Source organism: Manis pentadactyla, chromosome 17 (genome assembly GCF_030020395.1).
Source record: "Manis pentadactyla isolate mManPen7 chromosome 17, mManPen7.hap1, whole genome shotgun sequence".
Taxonomy (NCBI): Eukaryota; Metazoa; Chordata; class Mammalia; order Pholidota; family Manidae; genus Manis; species Manis pentadactyla.
Window position 1 is genome coordinate 15629903 of NC_080035.1, and position 21690 is coordinate 15651592.

The following is a 21690-nucleotide window of genomic DNA, read 5'->3' on the forward strand; positions in this document are numbered from 1 at the left end:
TTATCCTGAGAGTCTGTGCAGCTGGGGAGGTGAAAGCCCCCTTCAAACCAGGTCTTCTAAAGTGCTCCTGGGGTAGGTGGGAGGGACTGGGGGGGTCTTCTTTCAAGCTCAGTGTGTAATTGCCTGTTTCAAACATAACCACCAGACCTGTTGAGCCGGCTTTGGGAAATTAAAAATAAAACAAAAGCTACAAAAAATCTGGCATTTGAATAGCACTTCAAATCTTATAAGCAAGTTCTCATAGAGTATTTCATTTAATTCTAGTAACTTAAGAATTGTTACAACACCAGAGAGGCTGAGTGATTTGCCTGAGGCCATCCCCTAATGAGTGACAGTGGATTTTTAATACTCAGGCCAACACCTTCTCACTCCCCAGGGAGGAAGGTCACAAAGGACGCCTGACGACACACGCTTCTCTCGCAGTTCCGCGACGACTACACTCTGAGCTCTTGAATGCCCGACCTGCTCCCGAGAGGGTCTGGGACAGCAGAGGTCAGACAGGCCCTTCTGCAGGGAGAACTGCTCCCCACGGGCGCCCCGAGGGGCTGTGCAGCGGCCTCCGTGTGCGCCCCTGCTCTCGTGTCACGCTCACAGTGTGCGTGTGTGCGCGGCAGAGCCCCAGGGGAGCTTCCAGGGCTGAGACACTCTGGTCTCTCCTGGGTTGTTGAGAAAACTTTGTCTAGACACAGACACATGGGGAATAGGTCAGAGGCAACTAAGGCAGTAGCAACTGAAGAGAGAATCCCCCCGGAGAGATTCACAGCCTCTAAATCGAGCTCCAACCTTCTTTGGAGAGCAAGTCAGTAAAATGGGGGGACAAACAGAAGTGGCTTCTGGGTGGAGGACTGAGGGCTGCTTGTCCTGCCTGGGGCCTCCCTGCTCTGTTTCATCCACAAAGACTACTTTGACCCTGTCTCTTTCAAGGAAGTATCCAGCTGGAAACCAGGTATTGGGCTTGAAAGAACACTTTGAGTTAATATTTGGCAGGAGATACCCAGATCTAAAGGCGGCTGACTGGCAGAGCAGGCAGGGCTCAGGGGCCAGGTGTGGGGGTGACTCAGGTTCCTGGGTGTCCAGACCCTTCTGGGTGGTCACGTGCTCCCTGGTGGCTTCCTCTTCCCCTATAGACTGGCCATGGGGAAATCCCCACTGGGCAGTATAAGAAGCCCCTGGGCACTGAGCAGAAGCCAGCGGCCCCAGCCGAGAGCCCAGGATGAAGCCAGGCCTCGCCTGCCTGCTGGCCTTCCTCTCCTTCCTTGGCCAGGCCTCAGGGCTCTCGAGGCCTCTGGTCCTCAGCCCCAGCCTCAGCCCTTCCCCTGAGTCTGACTTCAACACCAATGACGTCTTCACCTCGGGACATGGCCCCAACGACATCTTCACCTCCAGCTACAGCCCCAGCTCCCAGGTGAGGAGGCCCCCGAGTCTGAAAGCTGCATTCATTCCCTTCCTCTAGCTTTTTGGGGACCTGAATATAATTTCACGGATGGCTAGACCTGAGCACTCTAAAAGATTTACGACTCCCTGTGTTAACTGTAGGTGTCCTGGAAATGAATTAAAATCTGGGTGAAATAATTAAATTGTTAGCTGGAGAGATGGCACCTTGGTTCTCCTGCTGGGGGCTTAAGAGAAAGAAACCAAGCTTTAAAGAGGTTCTCAAGTCTGGCTGTACTTCAGAAGGGAGGCAGGGTGGAGGGGACATCAGGTCCAGGTTCTGTCCCAGATGAGAACTGTTAGGGAAGGGGCTCTGCCAGGACTGGCTCCAGAAAAGTTTGTCCAGTTGATTTGCTGCCCATCAGGGCCCCTGAGGATGGTGACCAATGGCCCTTGATGGAGCGAGAGCCCTGATGTCCGTTTGGAGCCCTGACAGTTCCTCTGAGTCTAGTTTGTAAAGGTGATGGGCAACAGAAGTAGGGGGAGGAGGCACTGGTCTTTAGGAAAGTGCTATTACCACCCATCAGAAACCAGTATTCGGGTTAGATAATCAGCTAAAATAATAGAAAACAAAATACAGGTCAAGAAACAGAGAAATCCAAAATGCCTATGGTCTGGTAAGGGGTAATTATTTAAAAGTAGATAAGGAATGGTAGTTAAATTGTGCTTAGAGGTTTTAATTTCCTTCCTGGTTTCCTTACCTCCCTCTGGTGAGTCAGATCACAACTCCAACTTCTTTTTTATAGCAGAGTAGGTGTGACTTCCACTATACACCCAGTTTTCAAGGGTTGGCTGTCAGCTTGATGAGCTCTTTGGAAAGTGGTAGAAAACCCCTTTATAGCTGTCATTGAGCAAGTTCCAAACGTATCATTTTCTGTACTTCGAAAATGTTGAGTACCATTATTTTATGCCTTGACTCTTTACAGGCACTTAGACTTGGCTGCTAATTAGAGCCAATTGCGACGTTCAATCACAAATATGAGTCACACCTTCTGCTCTAGTGCTTAGAGCAACTCTACGTGCCTCAGATGGCGCCCTCTGAAGAGGAGCTGCTGTCAGGGTTCTCATTTCACAGGCAAGATAGGGCTCCGTGTTTTGCTCCACACAGCAACTGGCAGGGTCGGAACCACAAGTCTTGTGCTTTTGTCATCAGGCTAAGGGGTTTTCAGAAAAAAAAAACCAAAACGCTAAGGCTTTTGTAAAGACAATGGGCCTGATTCACAGGGCAGGAATCGGATCTTATTTGTTTCTCTGATAAGCCTGGGAGGTTGTAGGCACCAGTAAATGGTTATTGAACACGTTCTGAGTGCGAACCTATCAGTGTAAGGTAACTTGTGGGGTGCGCAGGGTCCTATTTGCCCTCCACAAGGGGGATCACATACCTTTCCAAACACCAGGAGGATCAGCCCTTGTCTTTGTCTCCCATTTCCCACGTTCCACTCACATAGAGCTTAAACATTTACCACAGAGAGAGACCCATCACCATTAGCTTCATTGTCTTTGAATGCGTGGAGCAGAAATATCTCTAATGGGAGACACTGATCAAAGTTATGGACCATTCTGATGTCAGCTGAGCACGCTGGGCTGATGATAAGCAGGATGGAGGGCGGGGAGTCCACAGCGGTGGGACAGATAAGTTCAATAGAAAACAGAAGAATAGCTGTCAGCAGAGCTCATAATTATTTGCCTGCCTTTCAGGTGAACTTCAGGACTAGAAGTTGTTAGCTCATAGTTCCCAGTTGGTTGTCTAGAAATGGCTTGATGATCTCCACCATTTTTTGAGTTGACAGAGGTTTTCAGAGAACTCTAAAAATGGTCTAACCCTGTCTTGTGCAGCTAATTAACCTCCCCTTGTCAAAATGCAATGCAAGATTTTCTGTGGTAGACAGTTGTTATAATAAGCTATTTCTTCAAAAGCCTGTGTGTTATGTTGGTTTTTCTGTAAAAGCCATGGCAAGTTCGAGCTGCAGTCTGTCTCCAGTGGGAGTGATAAAGCTGGTTCCAAGGGAAGCTGGCCTCCTGACAGGCCCTGGTGTAGCTTGTCCAGTCCTTATTCATCCCTGGCAAAGACCCTCCTCTTACCCCCACCCCTAGGCAGGGTGCTCAGTATAACCTGTTTGTCCCTCCTCCTTACTTCCCAGTTCCTGCAGGGTGTGACTAGCAAAGAAAATTGAGGCCAATGTCAAGAATTTACCTGGCATAGAGAATTTGGGGTACAAATTTATATAGTTTCTTTCTGCTCATCTTGAAGAAGATTAGGTTAAAGGAACAGGCAATGTAATTGCAAAAGAAAGACTAAGTAAATGAGTCCAGAGGTCACAGATGGAATCTATCTTGATTATAGCAGCATCTCGGTCAGCTTGTTTGGGAATCATGGAGGTTGGTAGGTGGTAAATACAGAGGACACACAGCCTCAACTGCAGCCAGCTGACCTGAAATTGTGAGAGGTGTAGCCTGCATCTCTTCAAACTCTGTAAAGCATTGCTCTTTCTTTGGTAGTTTTCAGAAAGAGACCCTCCAAGCAGGTGAGCTTTGGGCTGGCCTTCAGATGTGATCACTGAAAGGCACAGCCAGTCGGCTGCCAAGAGTTACTCTGTAAGGCAATAGTAGTAATAAAGAAAAATGTTAATTGTAGCAGGATCCCCTTGGGGAAGTTCAAAGGGGACAAAAGACAAACAGGATCTTTCAAACCTGTCATTTTAAAATATGCAGCAGCACCAAAGTGTGAGCCTGAATATCTTACAGAAACATCAAATATTTTAAAATGACTTTTCTGCAAGCAGTAAGCTGGAAAACTTAAAAAAAAATTGCACAAAACCTTCAAACTCATACATTGTTCAGTTTTTAAAAAATAGTTGGTTTCCACTTTGAAGGATGTTATACAATTTCCCAGGTGAAGAGAGAATGTGAATTTTCATGGCATATTTTCACCGTCACCCATATCCGCCATGTTTTCCTCATCCCATTGGAAGGCATTGGCTAGGGGTTGGGTAAAGGTGAAGAAAAGAAACTGCGTATGTAGGAGGGAGGGACAATGACGCGTACTGATCACCTTCTGTGCCAGGGACTTGGGTTGCATTGCTCAGCTGACCTTGGCCCCAAGCCTGCCAAGGAGGTTACCTCCATTCGGCAGATGAGGAAAGTGAGACTTAAAGAGGGCTCGTGTCCAGGAAGGAGTAGAATTGGAATCCCAGCTCAGGGCTCTTGCCACGTCTTTATTTCCTTTCCTTACATAGGGACTCTCATACTTTTCTTTAAGGCTCCTCAAGAAAGGAAACTCTTCCTTTAGGTAAAGGTGGCTGACGCAGTGGTTTAGTTCCACAGATGGAGATGTGTGTGTCTAAACACTGAGTGTAATCACCACCGGAGAAACGTGGTGGTTTCAGCTCGTTTCTGTGCGTCTATTCGTTTATGCATTGGACTCTACTTGCCTGCCTCTAAGCACTCCTCTGACAAGCAATTTCTGTCACTCCAATTGCCAAAAAGTTCGTTTCCGCGGTAATTACTGATGTTGAACCTGTTTTTATTTGTAGCGGCTTTCCAACTTCACGGGCTCCAAGGACGACCGCGGGACCTGCCAGTGCTCCGTCACCCTGCCGGACACCGCCTTCCCCGTGCAGCGGGTGGAGCGCTTGGAACTCATAGCTTACAATCTCACCCAGAAGTTTGAGAAAGAGTTTTCTAAAGTAAGCCTTTTTCTTCTTTTCCAACAATATCTCCATTAAGAACAAACAAACAAAACACATGTTATTCAGGACTTTATAAGCAGCCTTCTTCCGCACCAAAGAGAGTGCATTTGCTTCTAGAATGTTTGCCTTTAGCTCGCGGCCCACCTACCCCTGCGGAGTTCTCGGGGGTGGGGTGGGGGGCGCAGGAAGAGTGAGGGCCCAGGAAGAAAGTGGGGTCGCGATCATTCATGCCTCGGATAAACCCCCCTCCCTATGTGGTGCTCGTGCGGTCCGAGGGAAGCCTCGTGCTCTCCCTGCCACCCCCACCCTGCCCAGTTTTTATTTTGTTTTGTTATTTCTTCTCCCTTTTCATTTTCTTGGTCTTTCCTCCAGCTTTGCCTTCTTTTCTTTCCTCTCCTCTGTCCTTTGTATGTTTTATTCTGTCTTCCTTATCTGTCACTTTTCCTTCCTGTTTCTATTCCATTCCTGCTTCTTTTTGGTTTGTTTTTTAACTTCACTTTTATTTCCTGTTTGATCCGAACTGTACTCAATTTAACCTTAATGTATTCCTGTGTTTCTTATTTCTCCCCTCATCTCAGTCTGTCCTATGTCCAGCCCTCCTAACCTTTCCTTCTTAAATCTTCTTTTATTTTGGTGGTGTTCCCCTCTTCCTTTTGGGGGCCCCTTTCTGTCTCTCTCCCTGTTTCTGCTCCTCCTTCACTCCCCCAGATCCCCTCCATTTTATCCTTCTCCCTCCTTTCCTTTCTCTTCAGCTCCCCCTCTCTCTTTCTTACCATTATTCAGCAGGAACATTACATTAGATGCGTCTACATTAGACCAAAATTGAAGGCTCCCCTGGGAGTCTGAATCAAGACTAATAGGTCACTCAGCCTTAATAAAAACCCCGACTCGAACCCCCGGATGACTGCTTCTCTCTGGCCAGTGGCAATTGTCTTGCAGGGCTGCCTGGAGCAGGGTGGCTTGGCATTTCGGATTTGACCCCTTCTACCTTTTTAGTCAAGTTAAAAATCAATTAGAAAGGTTCCCATTTTCTGCACAGGTGAAGTCCAAGCTAGTCTATAATCACATTATGCATTATTTAGTACAACGGTACTAATTTACAAGGAGCTCTGGCTTTACAGCAAGATTCAAAATCAGTTTTCCTGAGAAATTTAAGCTTAGCTAACTCAATGGCCAGCACAGTTATCCTGTGAGGCTGAGACGCTGCTTTCAACTTGAATTGGTGGATAAATATTCTAAATTTAAATAAGTGTCCAGGAAAATGTGTTTGACTACTCCAGGAACCTAGCTTCTTAAGAAATAAAATGTCCTTGAATTAATCAGCAAAAAAGGCACAGCACTAAATTATGAATTCCAATCATTAATATTCATAGCCTTATTCCAGCTTAATCAAGTACAGATAAGGAGTTATGCATAAAAACATAACAAGTGGAGGAAAGTCCTAGGTAAAGATCTTCTCAGTTAGAGTCATTTGCTTTGAAGTAGTGGAAGCCACTGATTTGCATGCCTTCTTTGCAGGCCAGAGTGTGAAGGGCAGCTTGAAGCCCCATGCTGCTCCAGGGAGAGCACAGAGCTTGCTGGGTTTGCGAATATGGGGGCATTTATTTAAGTCCAATTGTGGAAGAGGGGCATTTGGCATTTCCCTTGCTAATAATTGACAGAAAAAAGGGTGGCATAGGTAGGAAAACTCTGGGTTCTGAAACTCAGTAGCTGGTCCTAAAAAACTCTGTGATAGAGGCCTAAGGAAGGCACCGACCTGCCTGTTGAGATTTGCATGATCAGTTCAGTGTGACAGGCAATAACAGCCCTGGTAATAGTAACAGTTTCCCGTGTGTTTTTCTAAATGCTGCCAGTTCTATTCTACTGTCAAGGAACCCTTCAAGGTAGGTAAGCCAGTGTTCTTCCCATTTTAAGGATGGAAACACTGAAGTTCATAAAGATAAGGAGACGTAAAAGTGAAGCCCATTCCCCTCTCAGTTGGTTAAGCCAGGTCAGAAATGTGGGTCCTTGGAATCATCCAAGACTTTTCTCTCAGCCATGCTGTTAACATCCTCCAAGAAGAGAGGCAGTAGGTCAGTAATACTGGAGCCCAAGGTTATCTCTAAGGCTGAGGTCTTTCAAATTTCCGGGTGGATTGTAGCTTCCCCTAGGTTGCCTTGGAAGTCACCATTCATCTAGAGGCCTGGGGGAATGCCCGTTTGGGCGGGCCAGTAGGAAAGGCTTTTGACTGCCGTACATTGATTCATTACCTGTCGGTACACAGAGGAGGCAGGAAGCTGCCTCTGCATAAGATCCTGAAAGCATTTTATACTTGTCTGTTGTTTATGATCGGTCGGTCCTCTTGTGACTCTACTTAGGAAGGGGTGACACCAAAGGCAGCTCAGGATTTTTGTTCTCTGGAGGGTTATAGTCTTTGGGGAAAGTTATTTAATAGGACACATTTGCTAATAGATCCTCATGTATGAGAAGGTTGAGGCGGCCTGGGAGACATGTATGTAGGTGACCCATACACAAACAACATTGATTGTATAATATTTTGTGCAATGAAATATAATAAATTAAAAAATCAAATTGAAAAAAACTGAAATCACTGCTTCTTTAATAATTGCTGCAATTTACAGGCCCTCCATTATGCTGGGCACTAAATGTAGATTATTTCTGATCTTTACAATAACCTTATAAGCTTGGTAACATTACCTACCCAGCATATAGGAGGAAACTAAGAAAATAAAGTGATTTTCCCCCACTAAGTACTGAAGTCAGATTTGAGCTTAGAAGGGTCTGGCTCCTAAGTGCTTCATATGTCCTGGTGGTCAGTTCAAGCTCAGTCAATCTTGTTGTTAAAGATATATTCAAATAGTAGTATGTTGCACAGTACATTTATTTATTTCAAATAATCTGGCTATAATTATGATCATAGGTTTGGACGACTGGCAGAAACATGGGTTTCTTTAATTCTTTAGCTTAATAGATCGATGCATTCTTATCTATTACAAGACCACATTTACCTTGCAGAACAGAACAAACACCCCAGAACAAAACCCCAAACAAACTCTGATTCTTATGACCTGTTAGTGACATAATACGTATGTAACAAACAAAATAACGGAAGCTCTGCCAGGCTGGTGATTTGAAGGCAAGCATAGATGTTGTCTAAAGCTTAAACTTAAAAGTGACATGGAGCTTTGCAGTAAAGATGTTGATGCAAGGCTGTGCCCCCTTCGGGCTAGATTCATATTCTTGCTTCACATTGCTGAGACTGCAGCTCCCAGGGAGAGTTGGGAGGTTCTCAGAATCGTCCACGCCTTCTCAGCACCGGAGAGCCATGCCCATGAAGGGCTTATCCACTAACAATCTACTTAAATCAGTAAAGTTCAGCCTGTAAAGTTCTTTTTGGCCCATCCCCAAGTTCTCTCCTGCCTTCCATAGCACCATGGATGATTCCAGTTTTCCTGAATGTCACTGAGCTTTCCTTTAAATGTCAGCTCAAAGAACCTCGAATTTTTCCCAGACAGATCTTTAGAGGCCCTTCATTTCATGGCTGAACTAGGGCGGGCACAGAGCACACTGTTACGGGTAGCCAACTCCAGATCATGCCTGTTTCTTCAGTGAGTATCTGGGGGAGCCACATTTTATTGAGCTGGGATGACAGTTGAATCATTCATTTTTGTAGAACAGCAGCTGCCATGTGCTACCAAAATGTTCTAGGAAAGCTGAGGCTGTTGTATTTGTTCCAAGAGCCGGCAAGGCCAAATGCTGACAAGCATATTCATTTCGCAAACTTCCATTTCTGCAGCAGATTGGCACTTTATTATTATTTTTTATCACTGGTGAGGTTTTATGCCTGCTTTTACTGGAACCTGAAACCTGTCCACCTTCTTACTGTGTTTGTACTTTTGAGGGGGTTTAAATATTTGTTTTATATATTTATTATATATATGTGTATAGTATAGTAAATATATATATATATATATTTACCCTTCTTATTCACCAAAATGTCACCAGCCTCCGGTGATGGCACATCTGATGGCAATGAGCATCAGTTGCCTGAGGAGATACACTAGCAACACCAAGGGTTGGATTTTCATCCTTCATTAAAATCCTCTGTACCTGAAGCCCGAGCCCTTTAGGTCTGTGGCCTATGAGTCTACTCTAATTTGCACAGCAGGGTTAAGTGGAGGGGCTGAAATGACAGAAATTAGGGCTGCTTTTGGTATTAGAAGGATTAGAGGCCAACATCTGGCTCTGAATTCATCCGGGCACCATGGATCAGCTACTTGACATTAGCACAGTTTGGGAAAAAGTATCACTTATGTTCAAATTTTTAAAAAGAATGTAAAACCAGCAACTTTTAATGAGCAGGTCCCTAAAAAAGCTATGGCATTTCTTTTAGTGATGAAGTGCATAAAGAACCACCAAATGTGTTTATTGAGCTATCCACTTGGAGATTCCAATTATATACTAAACCACCAAGGGAATTTTTGAAAGTATTTTAACTTAATGATCAGACATTCAAATATATGCAACAAATGTATAATTTAAAGGTCTGATTGCAATAATCAGTTCTTGGAATAAATGTGGGTACACTTAATGAAATGTGCACTTCACAGTTGCACATACACACACATTGTGTAGTAAGTTGGGTCTTTATGTCACTTTGTAAAAGGCAGAGGGGCTCGAAACTTAATGCATATGGCAATCAAAGAAGGAATTCTACTTAGTGCATTTCTCCCTCTTCTGGAAAATACTTAGATTGAGAGCAGTGGTTCTAAATGGAGGGAGTGGTGGTGGTGGTGGTAATTTTACCCTCAGGGAACATTTAGCAATGTCTAGGACATTTTCAGTTGTCACAGCTGGGGGTGGGAAGGTGCAGTTGGCATCTATGCTGCTAAACATTCTAAAATACACAAGAAATCTCACCACAGGAAAGAATGCTATAGCCCAAAATGGCAGTAGTGCTAAGGTTGGGAAACCTGGATTTAAAGCATGTACATTGACCGAAAGAGGAGGGACAAGAGACTGATTCAAACCAGGTTAGTTTGGCTGATATTGTCAATCATTTAAGTTGAGATTAGAATGTACTTGGTGAATGATGATTCTGATACAAAAGTATTGTTAGTGTAGGCAAGTGCAAAATCCATATCCACCCCACCCTCCACACACACACTATTGTAATAATAAATTCTTTTTAGTTTGTATTTGGATAGACTGAAGAAAAATCTAGTTAAATATATTTTTGATGCATTTCTTCACAACAGCAATCACATAGTCCCCAGGGCTCGGTAGTGGAGGAAGGCGGTGTGATGTTACTCCAGGAATTGACTTGAGCTTTCGGATTCCCCCACAGGTGAAGGAGTATGTCCAATTAATTAACGTGTACGAAAAGAAACTCTCAAGCCTAACTGTGCGAATAGAGATCATGGAAAAGGATACCATTTCTTACACTGAGCTGGACTTTACACTCATCAAGATAGAAGTGAAGGAGATGGAGAAGCTGGTCATACAGCTGAAGGACAGTTTTGTCGGAAGCACAGAAATTGTTGACCAGCTGGAAGTGGAGGTAAGGAGTGAACCTACTTCTCAGTGTATTAATAATAAATTCTCTTTGTCAAGCAAGTGCTAGGACCAGGATATGAATCTCTCTCCCCCGCCTTCTAATTCTGTACTCTCTCGTGATCACGGGGCATGTCGCGTGTTCTGCTGTAGATGGATGCCTGTCTCTGAATGGAGGGTTAAACACACTGGGAACATGCTGACTGAGCAGCACGTTGTCTCATGGTCAGAGTCCTGCCCCAGAACCGAGTGCCTTTCAGTGTCTCTAGAAAGAAGATGATACAAATCTGAACGACTCCATTGTCAAACTAGATCACATGCCTTCTCTGTTCTGCATTTATCTTTGTGGGGCTTGAAAGCCACAATTTACCTGATTCTGGACTTGCTAGATCTGTTTCTCCTCGGGAATGATCATGTAATCCTTGATCTATCTTGGAATTCTTCTCCACATATAGTCAACCCTTTTAGAAGAGTTTCTTGTGAGTATGTTTTAGTGAAGTCTTTTAAGCTCTATGGCTAAAGACCATCACATTGATGTTATGGTTAGATAATTTATATCAACGAGAATTTACTAGTACAGTCATGACATGGGCTATAATTGGGAATTCTAGTTACATATTTTTAGAATTAAAGTTTTCTCTGGCCCTCACCATTTATTAGAAACTTAATTATAACACAACATGAGGAAACATGAGTTTATGGAGGAAGGTTATTAGAAATGAACTTTAATGGACATTTGTGGATGCTTAGACTGAGTCTGTGCCCTATTATTAAAGCTGTTAAAATCTTTGCCGTTTTCTTCTTGTCACACACATCTACCTGCAATCTGACAGGTGTTCACATTAAGCCATAAAATGTATTCTTCCAAATGAAACCATTCAGAAGAATCTCAGGCATGTTCTCTAGCAATGTTTCACTACAGTGACAAATTCAGCCCTGGAATGTTTATGAAAGAAATGGCACAGTAATATAAAGTCACTCTGAATTTTTATTTCCTTAGATAAGGAATATGACTCTCCTGGTAGAGAAGCTTGAGACGCTAGACAAAAACAATGTCCTTGCCATTCGCCGAGAAATCCAGGCTCTGAAGACCAAGCTCAAGGAATGTCAAGCCTCGAAAAGTGAAAACGTTACTATTCCCACTCCTCCTGCTCCCGGTAAGCGTGCCGTGGTTTGACCACTCCAGGCCCAGTGAGCAGCTGAGAGCGGGTGGGGAGGGGGCTGGGGATTGCAGTGGTGAAAGAAGGATGGGACTCTTACAGCTCTGAGTTTCCTCTTCCATGCTTGTAAGTCTCCTCCCCTGGCAGCTCTGCGGACGATCACACTGTGGGGCTCACAGAGGAGAAGCACCAACAGTGAGTTGATCTGAAACAAAATCCACCCAGGACATGTACCATATCCCCTTTGCATTTACTAACAGGAAGACCATCTCTATGGTGATGGAGTTGCTATCGGGGGCCTAGTGAAAGCCTCTGGGACCCGCACTGCCCTGTGGATTGTGAGGGCTGATTGGCTCATTTATCTGAGGAGCAGGGTGATGCCTTGAACTCTCCTCTCTCACCACTTCTGTATTTGTCCTTTATGCTTTCCTTAAGTATATGTTGAGCACCTTCTGTATAGCATGGGCTAGGGTTCAGTGAGGATTTAATGGGTGGCCCCACAGGCACTTGTGGGTGTGTCCTGCCATTCTTCCTGGATTGTGAGCTCCTGGAGGGCAGGGAAGGCATCTTGTCCTCTGATGAATCGTCCTTGAGGTTAGGAATAGCACAGAGATGCGTGATCTGTACGTACCTCCGTGAATGGAGGCAGTGGAGTGCCGAGGTCATGAGCACAGCTTCAGACCCCAAAGACCTGAGCTTTCCAGCTGTGTGGCCACAACAAAAAGATTCTTAATCTCCTCGTTGGTAAAACGGGAGAATAATAGTACTGCCTGGCAAGGTTGCTATGAGGGTTAATTAAACATGGCTTGGGGAGCTCTGTGATTGCACATGTACACTGGCAATTGCTAGTATTATTAGTGGTGACAATTGAGGTGACCACCTTGCTGCAAAGTTGTCTAAGTACTTGGTCGCGTGCACCTCGGCACATCCCTCCAGAACTAAAGTCAGCCTCAGCCCCAGCAGCAAGCAGCCCTGTCCTTTAGAGGCACCTGCGTCACAGGACAGCTCTCTCTGCAAGTCACGATCATCTCAGCCTGGAGGGGAACTGTACCTTTTCCTCAAATCATATGGCTGCTGTTATTTTCATTAATTCCTATTGTCACAGCCTGTTTCCTTTTAGGCCGTGTGTTTCTGGATCCTTGTCAGTGTAGCTGGTTTCTTTAAGGCTTAATCAGATACTGTCATAGCTATAAGGCTCTTGGTGTTGTTCGGGGGCCCTCTTTCCGTCCCTCTGCAGTTGGCAGTCTGTCCCAGTGTGACATAGAGGAGGGTTAGGACAAAGGCCACACGTTGTCCTCTGTAACAGACTAAGGGTAGATTTGGTCTGGGATTGGCTGTGTCAGCAAGCGCTGGACATGAGAGCTCATTGTGCTGGGCTGCGGGGGGCGCCCCGAGGACAGGCGTCAAAGCACTGGCAAGTCCTGGTGACACCTGGGCAGGTCTTGGCTAGTCCGTCCTTTTCTTTTGTCCATCCTTTTCCTTTCTTTTCTTTTCTTTTCTTTTCTTTCCTCTCCTCTTCTCTTCGCTTCCTTTCCCTTCTCTTCTCCCTCACTCCTTCCTTCCCTCCTCTTTCTTTCTTTTCCTCCCTTCCTTATATCCTTCTTTTCCTCAGGAAATTTTCCTCCCAGAATAGGTTTTTCCAGCACAGTTTCTACGCGTTCCTTAGAATGAGGACATTTTGGAGCAGGAAGGAGCCCCCAGGGCCGTCTAGCTCAGGTTCACCATGTCTCAGAGGAGGGGACGTAGGTGGTGAGGATGCTGCTTTTCCTGAGGCCACCCAGGTGGTGACAAAGCTGAGGCTGAAGTGAAGGCCCCTGGTCATGCATAACCTGGACTGCCAGGTGCCAGAAATGGGGACAAAGTGCACTGCTTAGTGTCTAAGGAGGAAAGCAAACAAATCCGTTGGATTATTTGTTAGAATTTTTTTCTAGAACTTTCCCCCAAGTCTTCACACTTAGACTTTTGTGAGCCATCCCAGCCCAGCTGTGTTGTTTAAGCAAATTGGACCCAGATTTCCTCTCACTTTCCCACAACCTTGGCTGTACTTGGATCCCTGCCAAGCCACTTGGCCCTCCTCCAGCTTTGTTCATATTATATTTATGATGTTTATATTAAACTGACTTTTTGTTACGTTTTTAAATCAATTTCTTTCACTTGCTCTCTTTCTGTTTGGATTGGTTGATAATGCAGAATTGGAAAATCCCCAGGCACCACAAAGTTGTGAGCCTGTGGAGACTTTAATTAAAGTTACTCACTATTATGGGACTTTAAAATCTGGCCTGTCTGCTTTTTTCACTGCAGAGATGCACAGGACAAAAAAGACTGTGTACAAATCTCAGCTATAAAGTAATTCTGTACTGCCGTGGCCCCTCCCTTGCAGCTGCAGTTTGCTGTCCCTCTGGTCAGCTTGATCTCAGAACCAGTACATGTAGTTAGGGTTCAATAAAACATGCTTTATGTTTGCTTTATGCTGTAAATGCCATCCTTTTCGGCTTCATTTCATGTAACTTTCTCATCTAAAATAATTGGCCTTCTACTTACTAACTTTATTTCCTGAAAACAACTGACTTCAGTCTCTCTCTTTTCTCCTCCTGCACTGAAATGACTATGGATAGGCAAAGAGTGATGTAAATGCCCATGGGTTCATCACCATTGGCCTTGGAGATGCTAGGTTCTGTACCGACACATAGTAGGTGCTCAGTAAGTGGTTGATGAAAGGTATGGGCTGGCCTGGGACTGGCTGGCTGTCAGTGTCAGTGTTGTTTACAGGGCGGTTTGCTGTGAGGAGTCGAGGGTGCCTGCCACAGCCTTTTCACGAGTCTGTCGCTGCTGTACCCACATCTGTAGTATTGGCGACAGTGCTTAGTTCTCTTCCCAATTTCCACTCCCTTTGACCATAGCCAGGGCCCTGCAAGTGGCCCAGAGAGACAGAGGATTAAGGGTGAAAAAACAAAAAGGGCAGGAGAGTGTTAAGGAATGGTTGGGAGGTGAGGACAAGAGATTTAACTTTCATACAGGTTTAATGTTTATACCAGGTACAATTTTAATTTCCTGATCAACTTGTGAAATGATGAGCCATTATTAGTATTATAAGTGGTAGTCATGGTAATTTTTTAGAGAGTTTATTTTGGTTCCTTTATATTCAAAGATTTCCACATCTAGGACAGAATAATGTATTTTCTTTAACCCCATGATCATGCTTAAATAAGGTACATGTACCATCAGGCTTCCTGAAGTATTTTCTGGTTGCTGGTTTAGGATATTTTCTTTCCAGAAAGGCAAGATTCAATTCAGCAAACAATTCCTGAGTCTTCTAACCTCTGGGAAAAGAGTGACTTTCTTTCATTTACTCAGAGTGAAATGCAGTTGAATAAATAAGTTCTTGGGAAGATATTTTAACCAGAAAATCCAGTTTGTCGCATAGGGAAACTTGAACAGTTTTTGTTATCGTTAAACTGAACACACCGCTAACTTTATTTTAATAATTCATGCATTGTTTCATAAACAAAAGCAAACATGCATTCATCTGAGAGATCACTTTTAGGAGAAGAAATAATAATTTATAATTTTATTTATTATTTCTTTAGTGGAGAGCAGTCTCTTGGCTGAACACACGTTGCTTTTTTATTTATGAAATGGTGCATGCATTATTAAAATAAACCTGCGACTGTGTTCTGTTTAATGAGATGCAAAATTATTTGAGGTTGGATACAGAGTGGTTTCATTTCTCTACCTGTTGTATGGTTGGCTGGCTTTCCCACCAACTATGGATTTATGAGAGCATTTAAGAAGCACATATTTAATTCCAGAATCCAAAGCCCCAGCAGACTGGAAAGAGAAAAGCAGATTTCTAATGGTTTCACCTCTAAGCAGTCCTTGAGTGAGGAGGGGAGTTGGTCAGAGGCAGAGACTCAGAGGCAAAAGCTTCGTCCCCTTTGTGCCCACAATGTCAATCTCTGGCAGAATTTTGGGGCTTTGCTTTCGGCTCCAGCTCACCTCATGTGCACTCCATGGCTCCCTGATTCTCTCCAAGCATTTAAAGCCAAATTCAGTGATTTAGGTTCGTCCCTCTTTCCCTACCTGTTCTGCTCCAGGCAGCAGGATGAGGGAAAATGACCTCAGGTGGACTAGACATTGGATTGTCTTTGTCACCTCCAATAAACTATGTCACCCACTTTTTAAGGGTATTTATTAAAGTGTGCATTCAATCCTTTGGATAGTTATTATAAAAATATTGGAGGAATTTTACTTGCTTATTTTTTATAGCTTATCAACAGTCTGGGTTGGCAACATTTCAGAGGGAGTGCAATGTGAAGGGCCAGTTGGCTGGCCTGGGTCATTCACCCAAATGTTACAGGGAATGTAGATTCAGTGGCCCAGGGAGTCTGGTCCCATTTGATTGTACACATTGTGACTGTGACAGTGGCAGAATGGAAAGGATGAAGTACGTGGCAAAGAAGAATATGGGGTATAACCAGCAGGACCCACCCTCTCACTCTACAGCAAGATGATCACCAAGTGATCTGTGTGATGCGCTATGCTTCGGGCCCAAAGCAGGCAACATTGCCCTAAAATAACTTCCATGGCTTCTGAAGGCTGAACTGCTACCACTTTAGGACCACCTCTCTGTATCTTTAAAATACTATACTTTACATAGTATTTATATATAAAGTATTTGTATTTTTTATATAGTATTTATACATACAGTTGTCTCCTGCAATTAGCTGGGGGCAGCACTGGTCCCCGGTGTCGATGAGCACTGGGGTCCCAGGGAGGGGCAGAAAGGGGGAGGCCATGAAGACTTGCCCAGGACATTCTTCTTCACTCCGGTGCCCCCTGATTCTGGTGAGCTGCGCCTTCTGGCTTTGTGGAAATAGGGTAGGATTCTGGGATGATCTTGCTTTCTTGATTTCTCTACAAGAAAAATGCAATAAAATAATATTTGCCAAGTGCTTTCTGATAGAAGACAATGTATGAAACCCACCAAATCTTCCCTTCTGATTTTTAGGCCCCCAAATCTTTCTAATATGACTCTCGGCCATTTCCTAATCTGCATTTTCCAGACTGAAAGCCCATTCTTGGAAACAGAACGTAGTTTTCTCTAGAGCTGACAGCAGGTTTGCACTGAGACGGAAACCAAGAGAGGGTTTTGGCTCTTCCCTATCAGAACCACTGTTGTCACTGAACCTTGACAAGAAAAATATTTATGGATTCTTTTCATTTTCAGGGTATTAAATTGTTTGTATTTTGTCTTTCATTTTCTTTAAGAATGCCCTTTATTTTCTTGTTTGTGTAGGGAGCTGTCGTCACAGCGGTGTGGTGAACATCAGCAAACCGATTATAGTTCAGCTCAACTGGAGAGGATTTGCCTATAAGTATGGTGCCTGGGGTCGGGATTACTCTCCCCAGCACCCAGACGAAGGGCTGTACTGGGTGGCACCTTTGGAAACAAATGGGAGAACACTGAACATTTACAGACTCTACTATACACAGGATGATTTGCTGTTGTACACAAATGCCCGAGAGTATCAGATTTCCTATGGCCAAGGTGGTGGTGTAGCCGTTTACAACAAATACATGTATGTCAACTGGTACAACACCGGGAACATCGCCAAAGTTAACCTGGACACCAACAAAGTGGCTGTGACTCAAACGCTCCCTAATGCTGTCTATAATAACCGCTTTTCATATGCTAATGTTGGTTGGCAAGATATCGACCTTGCTGTGGATGAGCATGGATTGTGGGTGATCTATTCAACTGAAGCCAGCACTGGTAACATAGTGATTAGTAAACTCAACGACACCACACTTGGGGTGCTGAACACTTGGATAACCAAGCAGTATAAGCCATCCGTTTCTAACGCCTTCATGGTATGTGGGGTTCTATACGCTACCCGTACTCTGAACACCAGACTGGAAGAGATTTTCTACTACTATGACACAAACACAGGGAAAGAGGGCACACTAAACATTGTAATGCCCAAGATGCAGGAGAGAATACAGAGCATTAACTATCACCCTTACGAGCAGAAACTTTTTGTCTATAATGATGGTTACCTTCTGAATTACAATCTTATCTTTTAATAGGAACCTAAGTGAACTGTTTATGTATTAGAGTGACAGAAAAATAAAATGTTCATTGAAAAAATGGTCTTCTCCACTTATATAGATATCTGCAGGGGGTCCTGAAGTATGTTCGCTTAGTAGTAATATTTGGGACTATAGAACTGGAGACTTAGAATATTTGCCCTGATTTGATGAGTTCTCTTGGAAGCTATCTAGGATGCATCTCCCTAGAAATAAGGTCTTTCCAGGATGGGTTGGGATTATCAGAGGTCTAAGGGCATTATAGGTCCAAGGAAACTTTCAGTGAAGAGACATCTGGAAATTAAGGAGCTTGTGAAACCTTTATGGTTTCTGGAGATTCTTTGTAGATGAGCGAGAGTTCCATGAACTCAGTTCTCCATGCAGCCCAGCTAATTCCTCCACACCTGAAAGAAACCTGAGGCTCAGTTAGGCACGTTAATACCTGAAGCTCCTTGAGATTCTAAATCTCCAACTTTGCTTTTCTTACTAGCACCTGGAAAGATGTCTTGTATATAGCAGATAAGTAAATTTAGTATGCTTATATTATATCTGAGTTTTCTGGAGAAATCCTATGCATTAAATTGTAGACTGGAAATCAGTCCCAAATGGATCTTCAGATGAAGTACTGAAGTTTTCTTTCCTCCATTGTTTACCTACATAAGAGTCAGTAGAACCCTCCCATTTCATAACTTTATTCCAAAGCAGTTCTCAAGACTAGAACCAGCCTTCCCACCAATTCCCTTCCTACCTCCTGCTTTTTATAAAAAGTAACCAATTTCTCATAGAACAGATACAAAATTACATTTTTGTCTTATCATGAACTTTCACTTGCATGACTCAAAAATCATGAGAAAATCAAGTGGCAGTGATAAGATATTAGCATAGTTGGTTATAAAATAAAGCCATCGGAGCATGTGAGGTTTGTATTTAGTCTTACCGATTGTTTCATGCAATTTCTGACTTTGTTCAAGCCTAGAACTTGTAAGAAAATGAAATTTTAATTTTGAAGGTAGAAATGTAAAAACAAAAAAATCTTTGCAAGTAGTTCATCAGAGCAGTGTGGAAAGCCTGCAGGCGTATGTTCTTCTGTGGTTTGGGGTGCTCTGTCATCTGGCTCTGGTGTATTGACCCCTGATGTTCCTGGGTCTTTGTCTTTAGGGCTGGCTCCTTAAATGCTGTACTCTTCTCCTTTTAATAAATGATCAAAATGTATTCTGGAAAAAAAAAGTCTTTTGTATTTTGTTTACTCTTTTATTTCATTATTAAAAAGCCTCTTAATAGGGTAGTCTCTCCCTTGCTGTGAGGTACCTCCCAAACGCCAGTGTCCAGGGGACCATATACCTAATTGCAGATAACATTAATGGCTTTTAAAGGAGTTCCAAAATCAGGGCTGGCCCTTTAGTTTTCATTTCCCTTTAAAATCCAGTATTTCTGGCAGCTTTTGTTGTATGAGACTGCACTCTTTTGGGATATGACCTTATATACTTATTAATTTGCATGACTGATCTGATTATTTCCAATGTTAGACTATATTTGTGTGGCTTATGTTTCTTTTCCAGTTGAACTATTAACATGTGTCTGAAGCCTCCAAATTTTCCCTAAACAGAAGGTCTTGGACAGAAAGCAAAGGGATTAACTGGCCATATTGGAGAGAGAAATACCTTTACCAAAGAGAACGTGTAGGGAGGTAGATAGCCTAGAGCTGGAAGGACACAGACTAGGCTCTTATAGTTAGTCTTATGGAAATGCTCATTTTTAATCCGTGCCTAGCTTTGTGAGGCAGGTGGTAGCTACAGTATTTAGTATATTTAGGAAGATTTTTCTCTATCTTTCAAGCCTGAGTGTAGAGACAAGTATGGCCTTCAAAATACAACAAAACATGAAGATAAAGACAGGTATGTCAATATGAGATATGTTAAAAACAGTGATGTTACATTAATCTGGCTCTAGGCAATTTTCCAGATGAATGTTTCTACCAAATATACAGTATGACCTCTGAAGATCCAGCAAAGGAGGCAGGAAGCCAAGGTAACTGTAGCAATCAGCTTCTTACTTAAACTGCTACAGAAGCATTTGGCTTTAAAATTCCCTTCAGAACCTCTTCCTACTGGACATAGTATATCAGCGCAGTGGCTGCCTGTAGGAAATCTCCCCATTGCAAAGGTTGAACAACTGAGGGATTCAGGTTCTAGGTGAAATGCCATTACACAAAGGAAATTTTATCTCCAGATTCATCAACTAGTCCCCTTTTGGGGAAAAAAATGTGTATATACATATTTAAATCAGCTTTATTGACATGTAATGTGTATGTGGTAAAATCTGCCAATTTTATGTGTGTGGTTAAATGAATTTTGAGAAACGTATCCAGTTATGCAAAGGCTACCACAATTAGGACACAGAACATTTCCGTTGTCCCCCAAAAGTTCTCTTGTACCCTTCTGTGGCAACTCCTACCTTCATTTCCTAGCCCCTGACTACCACTGATCCATTTTCAAGCTCTACGGGGGGATCATGTGATATGTAGTCTTATGAGTCAGACTTCTTCAGGTTTCCTCTGGAAAAAGAGAACCAGGGGGCTCAAATTGCCCTAGAGAGTAACTGAGCATTAACTATGGCTCTCAGAATTCCCTACATCTTTATTATTTGGTGGGAGGTTGGATAGGGGATTGTGGAGAGCTGTGGTGACCTCCTGCGTTTATAAGTCTTCCCTAGTGGCCTGGCATCGCCACGGGAGGGGTCTGGCTCTGGACCTCAATGAAGCCTACCTGGCAGCACTCTCAAACCTGAAGCCTCCCTTCCCACCAGCCTTAGTCAGTGTTTTTTCTCCAGCTATCCCCCCGTGCACTCATTCCTACCCATGGGAATCCTGGTACAAATGAATCATGCACAGTTGGTAAGAGAGCAGGATTGGGACTCAAGCAGAGCTGGATTTGGACTTGGTTCTGCTGCTTACAAGTGGCATGATTTTGGGAGGGTCCCTAATATTCCTGGGACTCCATGTCATTTTCTGCATAAGGGGATAAAACCACTTATCTCATAGTCCTGTTGGGTGAATTTATGATGATTAAGTTTAGGAAGTGTTTAGTATAGCTTTTGGCATATGCTCTGCCCTCAACAAAGACTTGCATTTTGTATTTTATGTTCAGAGTTGTCATTGGATTGATGAGATATAAAGCTAATGGGAATTGGTGTCGTCTCCCATATAGGACTGGCTGCAAGTAGGAACTCTTCAAGCAGGTGCCATTTTTGTTTTCAGGAAAGAGTTCCAAAGGCTAGAAGTCTTTGTCCTCAGCTTCAGTACTGATCCTCAGAGCTGATGTTTTCTATGTTCTGACTCCAAAATACAGACTGACGTGAGCAGCAGTAACTGAAACTGCTTCCCCTTTCTTCTGAGCCAATGGAAACATAAATAGTCTGGCTCTCATTAAGACTTGTAGGCAGGAACAAATTAAGTACACATGTTTCTCCTCCTTGCTTTGCTACAGTCAATAAAACATCAGTCTTCTCTAATATTTATTTTGTACTCTACTTTCAGTAAACTGTATTTCTCTTTTAGGGTTTGTTTACATTGCCAGCCTTAAGAGTGAGCTTTTGCTCTCTTCTGGATTGTGAACCTCAGAAAGGCAAGTGACCGTGGATGGACTGAGGGTGACTCTGTGGCTGCCTTCAGGATGATGTAGGGGGACTCTGGGCCTGAGCCCTCAGTTATCTCAAACAGATGTCGCACCATGAAAGATGATTAGCCTCCTGTGCTCCAGAATGTTCCAGAA

General features: G+C 43.6%; 1 protein-coding gene across 1 annotated transcript; it reads left to right on the plus strand.

Annotated features, from left to right (window-relative positions):
* Positions 1-1159: 1159 nt before the first annotated feature.
* Positions 1160-19147, plus strand: OLFM4 (olfactomedin 4). The gene is made up of 5 exons (XM_036893816.2): positions 1160-1405; positions 4965-5117; positions 10468-10680; positions 11674-11830; positions 17130-19147. The coding sequence occupies exons 1-5, from the start codon at positions 1214-1216 to the stop codon at positions 17915-17917; spliced, it is 1503 nt and encodes a 500-aa protein (XP_036749711.2). The 5' UTR covers positions 1160-1213; the 3' UTR covers positions 17918-19147.
* Positions 19148-21690: the final 2543 nt, after the last annotated feature.